The sequence below is a fragment of the Ambystoma mexicanum genome, chromosome 14 (assembly GCF_040938575.1).
Source record: "Ambystoma mexicanum isolate Mex_15411 chromosome 14, UKY_AmexF1_1, whole genome shotgun sequence".
NCBI lineage: Eukaryota > Metazoa > Chordata > Amphibia > Caudata > Ambystomatidae > Ambystoma > Ambystoma mexicanum.
This window is the reverse complement of record NC_090940.1, coordinates 395,300,736-395,318,499: the sequence shown is the minus strand read 5'-3', so window position 1 is coordinate 395,318,499 and position 17,764 is coordinate 395,300,736. Positions and strand designations below refer to the sequence as shown.

The following is a 17,764-nucleotide window of genomic DNA, read 5'->3' as shown; positions in this document are numbered from 1 at the left end:
GCCAATTTCTGATCCACCGCACAGCCCAAACGGCTGGATGGATTTAGACTAGGTCCGAAAGAACTTGGGCACCAAGCATTGACTTGCCATCCTTTTGTGGTTTGAGGTTATTCTGTCCAGTCGTTTTTTAAATATTTGACGGAGAAGGGAGTGCCCCTTTCTCTCAAAATTATAGCTATAGCCCCATGATGAAATGAAAAAGCCGCCATTTTTTTCTCAATGTGAGAGATAATCGCGGCTATACCCGAGGGTACATGAAAACCAAAAGCAGAAAAATGGCATTTGGAGGCGAAATAATTGTGAAATGTATCATGGTAGAGGTGGGAGTGGAGGGACAGGGCACTATGTGAAATATGGGAATTGGAGGTGGGCTGGGGACCAAGTTTGCAGCATGAACGTTTTGCTGTAGCTGCGGGTTTTCAGTCCGATAATCGCAGCTACTGGACAAAAAGAGATTGGGAAATGAAAGTGCATCACACGGAAGAATGAGTGTTTGAGGGGGTATGGGAGAGGGGTGGGGAGGCAAATTGGAGTTGGTGGCAGTGGAGGGACCTTATCATGAGCAGAGGGGCACTTTGTGATTGAGTGAGGGTCCAGGGGAAAAGGTTTTGTTTTTCACCATTTTTCCCGACAATCGCATCTATATGAAAACTACGGATAATCGTGGCTATATGTAGTTCATTGATATAGCTGCGGTTATGGAGAAAAAGTAAAAAGGCCATGGCCAGTAATGGCCGGTAGTTTGATAGTGTTGAAAGCTTGGTATTTTTGTAAAACATACAATGGCCATGGCTAGTGGCCCGTTAATGATTTCAACTAATCCAATCGGCACGGCTGAAGGTACCATGGCCGAAGGCCATATACAGTGGCGCTGAGAGAAATCCAATGGGCACGGCCGAAGGCCATGGTCAGTGGTTCCGAAAAATATACAGTGGGCTTGTCCTTAGGCCATGGCTAGTGGCCTGATACAGATTTAAAATATACAGTGGGCACAGCCAAAGGCCATAGGCAGTGGTGCAGAAAAGTATACGGTGGGCACGGCAGAAGGCCATGACCAGTGGCGCTGAAAAAAAACCATGGTATAGCAAAACCCTTGCAATTCAAGGAAAAAACTTTAGTTGAAGTGCAGTTAAGGTGAGTAACGCAACAACACCCTTGAAATTCAGTGCATTGTGAAACTCAGGATTTCCCTAACTCGGTGCGTTCCCATTGCAAAGCCCAAGAGCACATATATATTATAAGAGAAGGGATTTAGAATGCCATACAATGCTGAATTTCAAAGGTTTTTTTTGTGTTAAGATTACTCACCTTAACTGCACTTCAACTAAAGTTTTTTCTTGAAGCAAACATATATATATATTTTTATTTTTTCGTTATACGCAACCAATTGAACTTACTTTCTGTAGCAGGTTTTCCACTTTCACATGTAAACCTGAATTTACTATATAAGATTATTTTTGGGTACTGTGAAAACCTAAGCAGTAACTCATCCTGAAATAATGCAATAATACCCAGGAAATAAATCCCCTACACTCGTAATGGTCTCCGGTCCCGCCTGTTTCCTGCATGACCACAGTTACATTGTTTTGAATGCACCATTACCCAAGCATCACAATTTCTGATCCTATTCTGATTTCACTGCAGGGCCCCTGATTCAATGCATGTTGAATTGCAAAAGCCTAGGCATTATGGATCTGTTGCATGCACTTCCGCCCGTTCCTGGAAGTTTGTGGTGACTTAACACTGTTTACATTCTTTTTCACGCTGTTTTCTCTTAAATGTATCATTTCTCTTTTGGCAGGAAACCTTGCTGGGACACAGATAAAATGTTTCCGAGATACATAGGAGGGGACTATTCAGACCTGGACGAGTTGGATGATGATGTTTTTCACCCCGATGACTTTATATTTCCAGGTCAGTCCGGAAATATGAGCCCTGCATCTTTCTTCACCCAGGCACAGTCCTACACCTGTTTCCGGGGCAGGTTCCAACTGTTTCCTCTCTCCCACTGCTGTGGCCCAGGTATCAAGTTCACGGAACATCAGGACAAGGCAACCCAGACGCAGAACCCGTCGTCACCCAGCGACGACATTATGTTGCCTTGTGGCGTAACCGAGGAACCTCAGAGGCTTTTCTATGGTAAGGAAACAGGGCTCAACGAAGAGAAAGAGCAATATCCACTTTCTAAGGTCATGCCATCTTGTGTATTTGCACCACATAGTTACAATCATTTTTTGTTTTTATATAACACTTTGTAGCACAGTTTTTGCTGTTTCTTAAGGCTTTAACTGACAGGTGTTACTACTCTTACCACATTTAGTATTCAATCAATCTTGGAAGAACACAAGTCTATGCTCTGCTTGTATTTGAAACTGTGTCCTGCAAGTTTAACACAGATCACAGCTTTGAGAGCTTAACATACTGATGTCTTTGAACTGCTAGCTGTTTAATTTGCAAGTATCGTGAATTTATTGTTTGAAATCATTTTGGTGGAACTGTTGTGCTGCATACAGTATGATCAAACTGCAGAAATGTTGATCGTAAAACACAATAAGGCCATAATGTTTAGTATTATTCACAATAGTGTAATAATAATAATAATAATGTTAGGGTTTTTACATAGCACTTTATGGTGGCCTCTTCCCACCGCTAAACACTGTAGTAAGAGTTTACTAGAACTCAATTCATCGACCTCTGAAGGATGAAGGACTTGGGATTGGAAAATACAAAATGCAGACTTGCTCTATTCGTAGGTATGCACCCCTGTTGAACCAGAATGCATTAAAGTTCTCTCTTTAATATTAGTAGTAATGGTAACATTTCAAACCATTGCAATCAAGTCCTTGATGAGTGATTTCTAGTGAAATCACAAATCATTAATGTAAGGCTAGGTAGCTTTGATTACTTAAGTATAAATAAATCTAAAGGTGAGAATTGTTAGCAATTTACCCTGCAGCCAAACAATGGGCCTCATTACGACCCTGGAGGTAACTATGGCGCTATTAGCACCATGATTGCCTCCAAAACCTTACCGATTCCGCCATGGTGAATGGAGCAATTACCGCCCCATTTCAAGGTTGGCGGGGGCGGTAATTCCCCATTCACCATGGCCCTTCCTCATTCCCATTTTAGCCCCCATAGGGCTCAATGGGAATGGGGAAGGCGGTAATAACGGTACCCCAAATTGCAGTACCGTTATTACCTCTGAAATCCCTTTGCGGGTCCCGTCCAGCCGTTAAGGGAGGACCCGCAAAGGGAACTCGTAATAGGGCGGTAAGGGATTACCGGTACCGGTGCCCTTACCGGTACCGGTAATCCCTTACCGCCCGGGTCGTAATGAGGCCCAATGTCTCAGTTGTATAGGGCCAGTTTAGCTGGTTGTGCTGAATCCCCACTGTGGCTCCTAGATTTATAGTGCCATTATCTTTTGACTGATTGGAAACTTTGTGTTCTGTGAGGCACCAGAAGTAAGGAGACAGACACAGTCTTAAGCGGTTCACAATAACTTTATTTAAATAATAAGAGGGTTGGGAAAAAGGCCTCACTGTCCCTAACACTATGAGGGGTTTCCCTGCTTCAACAAAACGAAGTAGTCAGCATGTCTAAAATAAAGGTCCACTGTCCTGTGTGTGTCCAAAACCTATTCTGATCCTCACACTTAAATACCACAAACTACTATAATAATAATAAGCAGTGTTCAGATGCCTGAGGGTTCGTAGCGCTACATAAAAATTGAAATTATTATTATTACTATAGGGGAAAAATAATTTGGCGTTGTACTACAGCCATTCTTCTTATGGGATCAGTCCTTCCCTGGTCTTGGTCGTGCCAGGTGAAAAAACCCTTCCCTGGTCTTCACGTGCCAGGGGAACAGTGCCTTCCCTGGTCTTTGTGCCCGTTCCTTTCAACGAATGCTCATGATACTACTCTGGCTTACACCCGAAAGTACATTCAGCAATGTGTTTGGACTGAATTCATTTTACGCGGGCCAAAACAGCGCACATGGTGACAAAAATGCTGGCACTAGAATAGCGGTTTTTCCATGCTATAGGAGTTTCCATAATCTGTACTTTCTCTCATGTTTGGGGCATTGGACTTGCATCCCAACATTGTGTTTATCTGAAACAGAACCCATGGTCACTGACAAGGGGGACAGTAACAGAATGAATCACTGGATTATTAGACATAACAACACCTTTGACAGTATTAGATGAAATAGGCACATGTGGAAAAGCTCCTGAAATGATTGCTGATTGGTGCTCCGCTGTCTATAAAACAGAGCGTACTTTGACCTTCAACTTTACATTCTTCAAAAGACACATCCTGATCTACTGGCGTTAATGTACATATTATGCCATCACATTTCTTTTGGCATCCTAACTCTCTTACTTTACATGAGGCTGAACATTTTGTGTGTTCAAATTTGGAATGGTTGGGGTCATGGGATTTCCAGCTGCTTGAAGCAGTGGCCTGTTTGGACACTTGAACTTCCAATGTCCCCTGCTTACAATAAAGGCATGCAGTGTTGCTTGTCATATACCCATTTATTTTGTAAACACTGTATACCCTTAGGATTGGGGGCACCAACACTCTACTCCGTCCTCTGCCAGGTCTTGCTCCTCTTAAGTTTGCTGACCTCTGTGAGGAGCCAAGAATGAGACACGGACACAGAGAACTCATGATGATTGCTATATACTTTATTTAAATAATAAAGGGGTTGCAAAATGCCTCACTGTCCCTAATTTACGAAGGTATTTCCCTACCTCAACCAAAAACGAAGGGCCTGTCCTGTGTCAAGATGTCCAAAGCAAAAATGCCTAGTGTCTGAAATCCTATCCTAGCCCTCACCTTTTAAAAGTAACTCTATAAGGCTACGCTCTTTGGCTTGAAAAGTGCACAGTTGTTCAAGTTCAACACAAAAAGGCATACATCCAAGAAAGATTCCAAAAGGATAATGTTCACAAATCCAGAGAATGACTCCCTTCCCCAGGTTTCTCTCCAGCAAAACTAAACGTGTAGGTCAAGAGGATAAACCACTCCTCTTGGTGTTGCAACTCACTACAGGGGAAATTATTCCCTTCCCCAGGTCTTTTCCACATTCATTGTAGTTCAAAATCCTAAGGACATGAATCTTCCTTTCGATTCTCTGACTCACAAAACACCTGGTATACTCTCCTGCCAGGTTCTCTTACATAGTTCCTTGATAGAATTTGATGTGCAGGTTGCAGACTAGCAATACATGTAGTATACTCTAGTGTTTCACCAATGTCCATTTCACTCTCAATGTTTGGGGTACAATTGTTGCAGTGATACTCCTTCCGCATTGGTTGACCCATCCCCAAGTATCTCATGGTGACCTCACCCCTATAACTGACCAATCAGATGGTGAAGTGTAAACAGTGTGACAATGGAAATTAATACATCATCATGTTCCCAATCGACCAGAAAACATGGCACCCGCTGATAGCTCGCACTCTTGTGGATGTACAATTAACAGCTCATATTGCAACTCCTGTTTGGAAACCTGTTGCTGTTCTAGTACATATACTTCCCTATCTCCTAGGAGAAAGGGCAGCCATATACAAAGCTCCACTAAGACACCACTCCATGGAAATTAATTTCTGTAATATATGGCCTTCGTTTACCCTGCTAACAGCAGTTCCAATTGAGTGACCATTTTTCACTGGGGGCAGTATAACCACAAGCTGATCAAATCCTCCTGGCCACAGCTCAACACTACCTTGCTGTCACCATAATAATTTGGTTTAGAACATTGCAGTTGCATGCCCTAGAAGAGTGACTGGGAAAGAATTAATAATTGTAAGCAAAAGAAAGCTGAATAACCATCAGACATTCTAGACAGCTTGATTATTTTGTTTCCCCAACATTCAGGGATAAACTATCTGAAACTACTCAACAAGCTCAGTGAGCTGTTTTTGTACAAGGTTTAATACTAAAGCTTCGCCAAAAGACCACATGTGTAGAGTGGCAAACCAACCCCCTTATACAACCTGTGGAGGTAGCAAATTCACAGGCAGACCTTCATCCAGGGATGCCATTTCACCAAAATGCCAGGGGTAGCAGAAGTGACATCACACAACCCTTGTGCTCTGATGACATCACAGGAAGTGATGTCACTTGACCCCACCCCAAGTGACATCACGGGAAACGATGGAACACAACCTTTCACTCCTTGACAAAACAGGAAGTGACATCATATAGCATTGTTCCTTACTTGAACTATGAAAAATATGGTTACAATATTGCTGTAATGTGATATCCATTTCATACAAGAGTGGATCACCATATGCATCATTAATATCAGTGTGTATATGCCCATATTACCAAATTACTGTGAATGCAAGCAGACGTCCAACGCCAATGATAATGATGTGTTATTTCATAGCACTTACGCTTAAGCGCTTTGTGTAGAACAAGTACAATATCACCCAACTTGTGTAGTTACTCATTTATCGACCTCAGAAGGAGGAAAGGCTGAGTTGAGGTGTTTAAGAACAGACTAAATCAGTGCCTCGCCCCCTGAAGTGTGCCTGAAATAAACCTTTAATGAGTCTAGCAATTCTTGTATAGAATTCTAGAAAGACAAATTATTGGTTATTCCTATTCTTTCTCATTTGGGGTCACTGCTCAAAGTGTTACACTTGTGGAACCCTGTGTTGTTTTAAGAGGCCTGAACAAGAAAGCCCACCACTTCAGAAACAAAGATCCACATGGCGCTGTCCATAGCCCAGGGGCTTACATTTAAAAAAAAGAAAAAGAAATATATATATATATTTTTTAGGGGTAGCAAGGGAGACCTCAGGGGTCGCATCTGCGACCCCTGTTGACTCTCAAAAGACTTTTTAGATGATTTGGATCATCTCGGTATCACCTACACGAACTACGCAGATGATACCCAGATCCTCCTTCCGCTCTCTGGAGATTATGGGAAGGATTTGGCCTTGGTGAATAGAGTGTACATCATCATCCAGGCATGGATGGCCACACACGGACTATGCCTGAATGATGATAAAAATGTACTTATTATCCTAGGTACTACTCCCAGCTTAAAGAAATTAGGCCCTTCTTATTGTTCTTTCATGATCAATGGCAATAGCATCAAAGTAGGACGAGGTTAAAACACAAGACTTTTACTTGGACTCTATATTCTCCTTCAACAGACAGGTGAACTCCCTAGCCTCTTCCACGGCTTCCACGTGTAAACTGATCCGTGCAGCCAAACCCTTTCTGTCCGACACTAGCTGCTTGACCCTCGCTAGAGCCCTCATACTGTCCCGCCTGGACTACTGCAACACTCTCTATCTTGGGTCTTCTAAAGCCACCACCAGCAAACTTCAAACCCTGCAGAATAACGCTCTTAGAGCAGCTTTGGGCATCTCCAGAAGAGAGCATATTACAGTACACAGCCAACAGAATAATGGCTCGCTATCAAAGACAAAATACTTCTAAAAACTGCCTCACTCACTCACAAATCCCTCAATAACGCTGCTCCAATATATTTGATCGACAGATTTCATAGACAGACCTCCCTGAGACCCACTAGAACAGCCTATAAAGACTGCCTTTCTGTCCCCAACTTCAAACGTTCCACTATAGGGGGTAACAGCTTCCCAGTGAAAGCAGCTAAACTGTGGAACTCTCTACCGCCAACTCTCAGAATGGACCTGCTCTATCAGAACTTCCGATCTAAGGTCGTTTCATGGTTGAAAACGTAGGCCTCCAAACACATCCAGATGCGTAGTGTTTCATACTTTTGCCATCTGTACATATGGTACTGCCTATTGCCTGTACTTATTGCTGCCTATTTGTATATATGTATATAATCCTGATATTACTTTTACTGTGGTATGTATATATTTTTGTTGTTGTAACTAAGCTTCGCAATTTCATGTAAATGTTGCGCACTGTTACCTGAGAGTATGCTCGCGCATTACAAATAATAAAACAAACAAACAAACATCCCTGCCTTCATCAAAACCTCTTAGAGGTTTCAAATAGGCCGCTTAGTTATCCTTGTTGTGCACACAGGATTTTGAGTGGCCAGTGGTCCACTAATCCTGTTACGTTCATAGCTGGGCATGCCAATCTGAGTTGGGACACATCAAATGATGAAACCCGCCAATAGATCCAATAAGACAACCCTGGCAGCTTTCCATACAGCGGTTCAGAAATGGACAGCAAAGCCGGCAGAGTGTCCCTGTCCCAAAAATGAAGCCCACAAGCACAGAATTCTCAGAGTTTATATAGGAATTTACACAATGAGGCTTATACAGAAAGTAACAATGAACTCCCCAACAGAACATCCTCTGGCCTTGACTGGTGTAACTAACAGCACCATGCTACGCCTGCATAATACAGATCGGTCAATCCACGTGGCACAAGCTCTGCCTGCAGTGATCTTTCAATCACACATAAAGGGATCGGAATTGGTGACTAACACCCATGTGACCTATGTTGCAGTTCTCAGGAAAGGAAACCTTGCCTTCATTAGTGCCGTGTCGCGTGCCACTGGGTGTACATGCGCCCCAGGCAGAGCTATTACAGCCACAAAACCGTGTGAGACTTTGGCTGCCTACCAACCAATCACAGTCCTTTAAGCTGATCACTGCATCATTTTCTAGATCATGCTGTGGTGCTGCTCTGTTCGTGGCTCTTGTAAGTCCAGGGGCCTATAAGAAAACATAAAATAATGTCAGTATTGACACACTTCCTTACACATTGTGAGGCAGGAGAATTTCTACGCATCTCAATGGCTCACTTCAAAGAACAGTTAAAGGCAAAACACAAAATGTCTAGGCGATCCGAAATCCTGTTAATGAAACTCAGACAAAATCAGGAACTCTGTATGAAAATGGAAATTATCTGGAAGGCACTCTGGTTAGAGTTTTCAAACTAAAGTAGGTGTCATTGCACCCTTGCAAGGCTAAATCATATGATGAGCAACCTGGTGTTGCATAGGTGGTGAGGGAGGGTACATCCAAATGGCAACTGTGAACAATGAATTGGCCTAACCTGATACATTATATTGTAGCTTCATTTTCCAAATATGATAGATATACGAACATTTACTATATCAAACACCATAAAAGTAGCCAATGTCAGATTACATGAACAAATATAATGGTCTCCATTTTGCAAGAACCACCAAACACATGGCAACTTTCCTGAAACAATGCATTCCAGTGAAAGAGATGTAATTGATCGTCCATGTCAAAGCTCACAGTTATATGGTTTTGCAATCAAAGTAATACATGAACTGGGGCTATTCTAAAAATAAAACGAGTTTACAAATTAAACGTCGAAAATATATGAAAGCTTTTCGGATCCAAAATCTCCCCTCGGTGCACTTTTCACTGCGAGATGAGCGATGGCTTGCAAAGCAGTGCTGGAAGGCAATGGCAGTTTCCTCATATGGAGGAAAAAGCAAGCTTTTGAGCTAATGTGTATGCTGCTAGTGCATTTTGTGTGCCTCTGATCTGGAGGTGAACTTCCACTGATGGCTTCTAGGTGGCGCTATACACATGTCTTTTTTAGCTTTTTGTACCTGAAATGGCCGATTTTACTCTCACATAACAGGTACAAGCATTTTGCTTGCTTTTTTAAACCCACCATAATATTGATGATCTACACATATATTCAGTGCAAAACCAAGGAAATTCAGCGTTTGCAGAAGATTTGACAATGTTGGCTCAGAACCCTCTTGTAGAGATGTCCCTGCAGGATGCCATTTTTATCTCATTGTTGATCCCTGCTGTGATATCGTGGACTGAACAACGGGGGACTCTGAGTTAGGATTATCGTCACTTTCCAGACTCCTCCTTTCTTGGTTCCCTCCTAAATCCTCTTCTCCTATACTCCCTTTTACGGACCGGTTCCTATGGTGCATTTGTTCCTGAGTGCATCTTGTGACGTCCCAGGGGTACTCTTCGGGGATCACATGGGATTCCTCAGGTAGGTTGAAAACAATTTACTTCAAAATTGACTCTTTCACCCTCCCCACCTTTACTGTGATGTGAAAACATTTTCTACTCCAAATATCGTTTTGAGCTCTTTTTTTCCACTTCTCCTGGACTACTGCAGGAATCGCTTACAATAAGAGAAAAAGAAAATCTTCAGTGGTGCAATTCCCCATGGGAGATATGTAAACCTTTTTTGGGTCTGGATACCACCTTTTCCATCGATTTTTGTTGTTTTTGGCAAATTTATACCAAACCAAAAAAGAGATATCTGTGACTCATCAGGAGTTGGGCAGTATCCGGGTGGTAAATCCGTTGGAATACCGCCCAGCACAATTACTCTTTCCACCTCTTGGTCCGTTGGGATTGTGTGAAGTGTCAGTGGCGGTGTAAGTCCATAGCACTAAATAGGGCATTTTCGGTCCAATTACTGCTGCAGTAATTGCACCGAAAATGGGCAGAAAGTCAGCACATTCACCCCCATCTCAGAGGTGGAGGTGAATCCTCTGACTTTCCCCATACTCGTGATTGGGCAGTGCGGTACCGCCACATTTTTACTGCACCGCTTAACTTCTGATGAGGCCCCTCGTGCCCAATTTCTTTCTTATTTGGGGCACAGCTGTCCAGCAGTTCTGGCGCTACAGGTGTTCACTGAAAGCACCCTTTACTCTACGGCAAAATTAATGAGATTTGGGTGAAAACAGCTTTTTATTCTTCGTTTAGTATCCGTTCAACCGTTTCACAAATGTTCCCCAAAATATACAGTTTGGAGGAGCTTGTGCCTCATATTTATTTTTGAAATTGTCAGGCAAATCCCTCAGTCGCCCAAACGTTATTAGCAATAGAATTTTGAGAAAAGTTTATCTTAACTATAGGGCAGCAAGCAAACCCATATATATATATATATATTTCTGAGGCTTGTGGAATCTGCTTAGATCACATGCTGTGCATAGGCCGACATCTAGTGGAAGCTGCGGAGTATTACAGTTTGTTTTTCGAAGTCGAAAAATGGGCGTCGACACAGGGCGTGCCAGTAATACTATCCCTAGTGTGACGTCCCCTGTACCCATGATCCCTCACGCGTCTAGGATCCCCAGATTGTTTTTTTCCGCCATTCTGGTCGGAAGCACTTCATCGGAGTTCCCTGGCTTTGCCATAGTTTCACTCTAAACTAATTCTAATTTGCCCCGTTTGGCCAACCTTTCGTCGATCAACATCTCGACGCCGAACCGGGGAGGAGATCAACGTCGAATACCCGACGGATTGGGCCTTGAGGCTTCCGCCTCGGCTCGGGCCTGGGCCGCTGGCCTCGGCCCTACAAGTAGGGAGAGTGGGGGTGGTACACTTCCACACTCGACACCTTATTACCTACACACACTTGCCCGCTGCCCACAGGCGCGTATGGAGGGTACGCCCTTTCAGTTTTGCCCCAAGTGTAATAAGAAATACCCTTGGGTAGATAAGCACGCTACGTGCAACCTTTGCCTACCCAGAGACCACCCCGAGACGGGTTGCAGGGCCTGTAGCAGGTTTAAGGCAAAAACTCTTAAGGACCGCTCCACCAAGCGTTGGGCCCACCACGCCAAGCTAGCAGCTATGGAGGCGGAGGGTACCTTCAGCGACGGCAGCGACGCCGAACTTTCGGACGGCGAGGGCACCAAGGCGTCGAAGGACAGCCGAACGCACGTCCCCGGCCTCGGAAGGTCGTCCGTCCCGGCGACTATGGGGAAGTCCCCCGGCGACAAAAGCGTTACACATACACACGCTAAACACAAAAAATCCACCCGAGATTCGACGTCGTCGAAACCTCGGAAAGAGGCACAGAAGGAGCGGTCCGAAAGGACGTCCTCTGGGCGGTCCCGGTCGAGGTCGCCGCACGACGTCAGGCAAGCCTCCACACTTGCACAGAGTGCCTCGACCATTAATATCCCGGAAGATCAATCGTCCGAAGACGAACACGACTTCCACCCCCAGCCTGCACCCCAGGAAAAGGGTACATCACTTGGGAGTAAAGAGGGGCCAGTTTCGAAGGCTCGTTCGAAAGACAGGGATTCCACCTCCGATCCTCGACGCCAGGCGTCGAAAGATAAGGGAAAGGGGAAACACACTTCCACCCACGGGGAAGGGGGTAAACAGCAAAGGAAACAACCCTTGCAGTCCTCCACTACAAAAGAACTGACCAAGTCTTCTCAGGGCCTATCCATAGAAAGTCCCAGCAAGGTCACCCCAAGCTCAAAACTCTGGTCATGCGAGGACATTGACAGAGTAATGTCAAGGATGTCTTCCTTGGCGAATTTTTTCGAAAGACACCCTGAACAACTCCTAGCTTTAAACCCTCAGGAAGATTCTCCCTCAGGGTCTAGGGACCCTATCCCCTCAAATAAAAGACCCCGGGTCGAGACACCATTTAGGCCTTTAGACCCCATCGAGGTCCAACCCTATTCTTACCTCTTCCCTACAGACCAAGGAAACTCTTCCCTTATAGAAGGTCAGGAAATTGACACGCCAGAAGATCCTGCAGGATCAGATTATTACGGCGAAGACGAAGACGAGGATGAGCCAGAAAATAGCCCAGATATTTTCAGAATGGACTCACCAGTCGAAAGGGAAGCCCCAGTGTCTGACTCCCCAATAGATAATCAGCCCCTCCTGAATGAACTGCTCTTTCGGGCAGCTAACCACTTCCACATAGACACACAAGGTGTCCAGGAAGAAAGGGACTTTGCGGAAGAACTAATAGGGGAAAGGAAGCCAGTAGCCCAGACCATTCCCATCCTAAAATCTGTTCAACGCAGAATAGCACCATCCCTTGTCAACCCAAACCTGACAAGACCTGTAAATCCGAGAGTGGAGAAGCTGTTTAAAGCAGCCCAGTCGGACCCCCTATATATTAGAGGTCAACTTAAGCCAGACTCTCTAGTAGTAACCAACACCCGCAAAAGAGCTGGTACACCATTATCTTCCTCTGAGGCTCCCCCCGACAAAGAAAGTAAAAAACTTTATGGTTTTGGCAGGAAAGTAGCTTCCACGGCAGCCTACCAAGCCAGAATCGCGAATTCCACCACACTGTTGGCTAGCTACAACTGTCACCAGTGGGAAGAAGTGGCAGCACTAATAGACTCTGCTCCCGAACCCCTTAAAAGCCAGCTAGCTCGCATTTGTGCGGAAGGAAGGAACGTGTCAGGCTGCACTGTAAAAGCAACTCTGGACGCCGCTGACAATGCGGGTAGACTTATAGCAGAGGGGACTGTCATCAAAAGGCATGCTTGGTTGAGGCAGTCGGGATTCAAAGCAGAAACACAAGCTGCGCTCTTAGACAAACCAGTGGAAAGTGATCTCCTGTTTGGGAAGGCAGTCGAGGACGCTCTAAAAAACGCTAAGGAAGAATTCGACACCCTCAAATCCCTTGGCCAGTTAACTACCAAACCACCTAACCAAAGAGGGAATGGCAATTTTCGTCGCCCCCGCGGCCAAAATTCCAATAGAGGAAATAGCTACTCCCACACCCAGGGTACACAGTGGAACACCAGCTCACAACAGTCTACCCAGGCGTATGGTAGAGGTAGTAAAAGAGGACGGGGTAGAGGCAGAGGCAGCCCCAGTAAAGGAGGAGGCACGCCTCCACCAAAGCAGTGACGCTCAGTTCAGGGTCCCTTCCCATGCAACCCCAGTAGGGGGACGAATATCAAGTTTCACCCAGGCATGGGAAGGGATAACATCCGACAGATGGGTGCTGTCAACAGTATCCAATGGGTACTGCATAGAACTACTGCAACGTCCCCTAAACCATCCTCCAAGACAAAAAGTCCACTCTTTACAACATCAGAAGATCCTCCTCGAGGAGATCGCCATTCTGCTAGAAAAGGACGCGATAGAACTCGTCCCGGGACACCAGGTAAACAAGGGTATCTATTCAACTTACTTCCTTGTGCCAAAGAAAGATTTAACAATGCGCCCAGTTTTAGACTTACGGCCTGCCAACAAGTATGTCAAGCCCCAAAAATTCCGTATGACCACACTACAAGAGGTAATCCCACTCCTAAAAAAGGGGGATTACATGGCAACCTTGGATATGAAAGATGCCTATTTTCATATTTCCATGCTCCCGGCGCACAGAAAATACTTGCGCTTCAAGGTGGACAGTCGCCACTACCAATTCAAGGTACTGCCCTTCGGGATAGCTTCTGCACCAAGGGTATTCACCAAGGTACTGGCGGTGGCAGCTGCACACCTACGCAGGGAGGCAATCCCAGTGTACCCTTATCTGGACGACTGGCTCATAACGGGGGAAACCCCAGGAATCTGCAGGTCAAACATTCAGAGGACCATCGACCTCCTCCACGAATTAGGCTTCTCCATCAACGAGAAAAAGTCAAGTCTGGTGCCAAGCACCTCAAAACAGTTTCTAGGAGCTATCCTAGATAATCAGAAAGGATTGACCTTCCCTTCGGAAGAAAGAATTCGGAACATACTTCTGCAAATTCCGCATTATCAGTCAGGTCAACAGATAACAGTACGCAAAGCTATGCGGTTACTCGGCATGATGGCGTCATGCATTTACCTGGTCCCCCACGCGCGTCTGCGCATGCGTCCCATGCAGGAATGGTTGGCGAAACAGTGGTCTCAGGCAAGTGGTCAGTGGGACGATCTAGTGGTCGTTTCGCCAACACTCGTACAGAACCTACACTGGTGGACAAGAGAGAATCTCGCAAAGGGGAAACCCTTTTACGATCCCGAAGTACAGGCAGTGGTGACTACAGATGCATGCCTGACGGGGTGGGGAGCTCACCATCTCCACCACACAGCTCAGGGTCTCTGGTCTCACTCAGTAGCCAAGAACCACATCAATCTGCTAGAGCTTCTGGCAGTATTCCGAGCGCTGCAGGCGTTCGAGCCCCATCTACTAAACTTGTCGGTGCAGATCAGGACGGACAGCACGACAGCCATGTTCTATCTGAACAAGCAAGGAGGGACTCGTTCGCCAAATCTGTCCAAGCTTGCCCAGAAAATATGGATATGGGCACTCAGACGGAACATCTTCCTGTCATCGCAACATGTTCCAGGGGAGCTCAATTCCCTAGCGGATGCTCTAAGCAGAGACTCCCTCCCAGAAGAACACGAGTGGGTCCTTCACAAAGACGTAGTAGAAGATCTCTTCTCTCAGTGGGGTTTCCCCACTATAGACCTATTCGCCACAAGCGAAAACAAACAATGCCCAGGATTTGCATCCAGGTTCCCACAACCGGACTCCCAGGGGAATGCCCTGTGGATAAACTGGTCAGGGATGTTTGCGTACGCTTTCCCACCAACTCCCCTCATCAGGAAGGTGGTGTACAAGATGAACAAGGAATCGATGACGCTCATCCTAGTTGCTCCCATGTGGGCGAGACAACCATGGTTTCCACACCTACGCAGGATGGCGGTATGCGAGCCCATCAGACTCCCAGCCTGGTACAACCTTCTGTCCCAGCAACAAGGTCAAACAGTGCATCAGGAACCCAACTCTATGAACCTAGCAGCATGGCTCCTGAAGTCATAGAGTTTGGACATCTCAAATTACCACAGAGGTGTATGGACATTCTAAAAGAGTCTAGGAAACCAAATACAAGGCACTGTTACTTTGACAAGTGGAAAAGATTCGTTATCTGGTGCCAGAGTAAACAAATCAACCCGGTTGATTGCACTCCTTCCAACGTTGTAACATACATGCTCCACCTGCTGGATGCAGGGTTGGTTTTTAACTCTCTGAAAGTACACCTGGCAGCCCTCTCAGCCTACACCACATCCCATAACAAGGTTTCGTGGTGGAAAGTACCAGTGGTTAAAGCCTTCATGGAAGGAGTAAAGAGACTTCACCCTCCTATCTCGAACCCACCGCCAGGATGGGATCTCAATGTGGTGCTATCTAAGCTCATGGGGCCCCCCTTCGAACCCATGCATAAAAGTAGTCTCAAACACCTGACTTATAAAACGGCCTTCTTAGTAGCCATTACCTCCATAAGAAGGGTCAGTGAAATTCAGGCTCTGTCAGTGCAAGATCCTTTCTTTACTATCCACAAGGACAAACTGGTTTTACGCACACACCCTAGATTCTCACCAAAATTCATATCCAAGTTCCATGTAAACCAGTCCATCGAGCTTCCGGCTTTCTTCCAAAACCCACAGAGCTCAGCTGAGGTGAAACTACACACCCTAGATGTGCGTAGGGCGGTCTTATACTATGTAAATAAAACCAGACCGCTAAGGAAAACAGATCAACTGTTTGTCTCCGTAGCTACAGGCAGAGAGGGGGATCGCGTCTCTAAGGGCGCTATCTCAAAGTGGATTATCAACTGTATACAGCTGTGTTACTCTCTTTCTGAAAAAACTCTGCCTTTTACGCCAAGGGCCCACTCTACCAGAGGCATTGGGGCCACTCTGGCTTTCATTGCAAATGTTCCCCTTGACACCATTTGCAAAGCAGCTACTTGGAGCTCTATTCACACTTTTACTCAGCATTACTGCATTGACACTCATTCCAAGGCAGATACACAAGTGGGACAAGCGGTTCTAAGACACCTGTTTGCTCATGACCCTTCTCACATCCCACCTCCTTCTTCTGGTACTGCTCGCTAATCTATGCACAGCATGTGATCTAAGCAGATTCCACAAGCCTCAGAAGGGATACATTACTCACCGTAATCGTATTTCTGATGCTTGTATCTGCTTAGATTCACATGCGACCCACCCTTCCTCCCCTCCGAGAGAAGGCGCATGGTTGCTTGTAGTCTTACCTTTCTGTCTATCTGCTTGGACTATCTGTACTCACGCTACTCCTCATGCTACCTCATGTCAGGAAAAACACAATCTGGGGATCCTAGACGCGTGAGGGATCATGGGTACAGGGGACGTCACACTAGGGATAGTATTACTGGCACGCCCTGTGTCGACGCCCATTTTTCGACTTCGAAAAACAAACTGTAATACTCCGCAGCTTCCACTAGATGTCGGCCTATGCACAGCATGTGAATCTAAGCAGATACAAGCATCAGAAATACGATTACGGTGAGTAATGTATCCCATATATATATATATATATATATATATATATATATCTCTCTTCTTGAAGCTACTGGTAAGAGTGACACCCAGGACACCACTTATCTACTCAACAAACTGGATGATATAGGCCACCTCCCAAGGGGCACATTACTGAAAACCATGAATGTGGAGTCACTCTACACATCATGCCCCACATCGATGGCACTGGGGCATATACAAATGCTCTTGGTGATCAAAACCCACTTGCTGACACTATAGGCAAGTGCATAGAATTCATCCTGACCCAGAACTATTTCACGTTTGGTACTGAATCTTTTCTCCAAATTATGGGGACGACCATGAGCACTCGGAGGGCGCTGCAGTATGCAAATGTATGCATGGCACAATTAGAGATGGATTTCCTTGGCACCTGTGACTGCAGGCCTTTGAAATACCTGCACTACATCGATGACATCCTCCTGATCTGTACTGCTGGCAAACAGGACCTCCTAAACGTCCACAGAAGATTCAATAAATTCCACTTAACAATCAACCTCAAACTTTCCTACTCTCCTGAAAAAAGTACATTTCCTCGACACCACCATAACAATAAAAGATGGCCAGCTGCAGACCACAGTATATTGCAAACCAACTGACCATGCCAGCTACTTGTAGAGTTACAGCTTCCACCCAGTGCACACAAAACATTCTACAATATTCAGCCACGCATTAAGATACAATCGAATATGCTTAGAAACAAAGGACCG

At 45.4% G+C, this 17,764-nt stretch overlaps 1 protein-coding gene across 2 annotated transcripts in view; it reads left to right on the top strand.

Annotated features, from left to right (window-relative positions):
- The window catches only part of BMF (Bcl2 modifying factor), a 336,416-nt gene that overhangs the window by 35,033 nt on the left and 283,619 nt on the right, over window positions 1–17,764 (top strand). For both annotated transcript variants that reach the window (XM_069637515.1, XM_069637516.1), the window contains exon 2: window positions 1,802–2,139. In XM_069637515.1, the coding sequence (XP_069493616.1) occupies window positions 1,802–2,139 (338 nt within the window). The remainder of the gene's footprint in view (window positions 1–1,801; window positions 2,140–17,764) is intronic.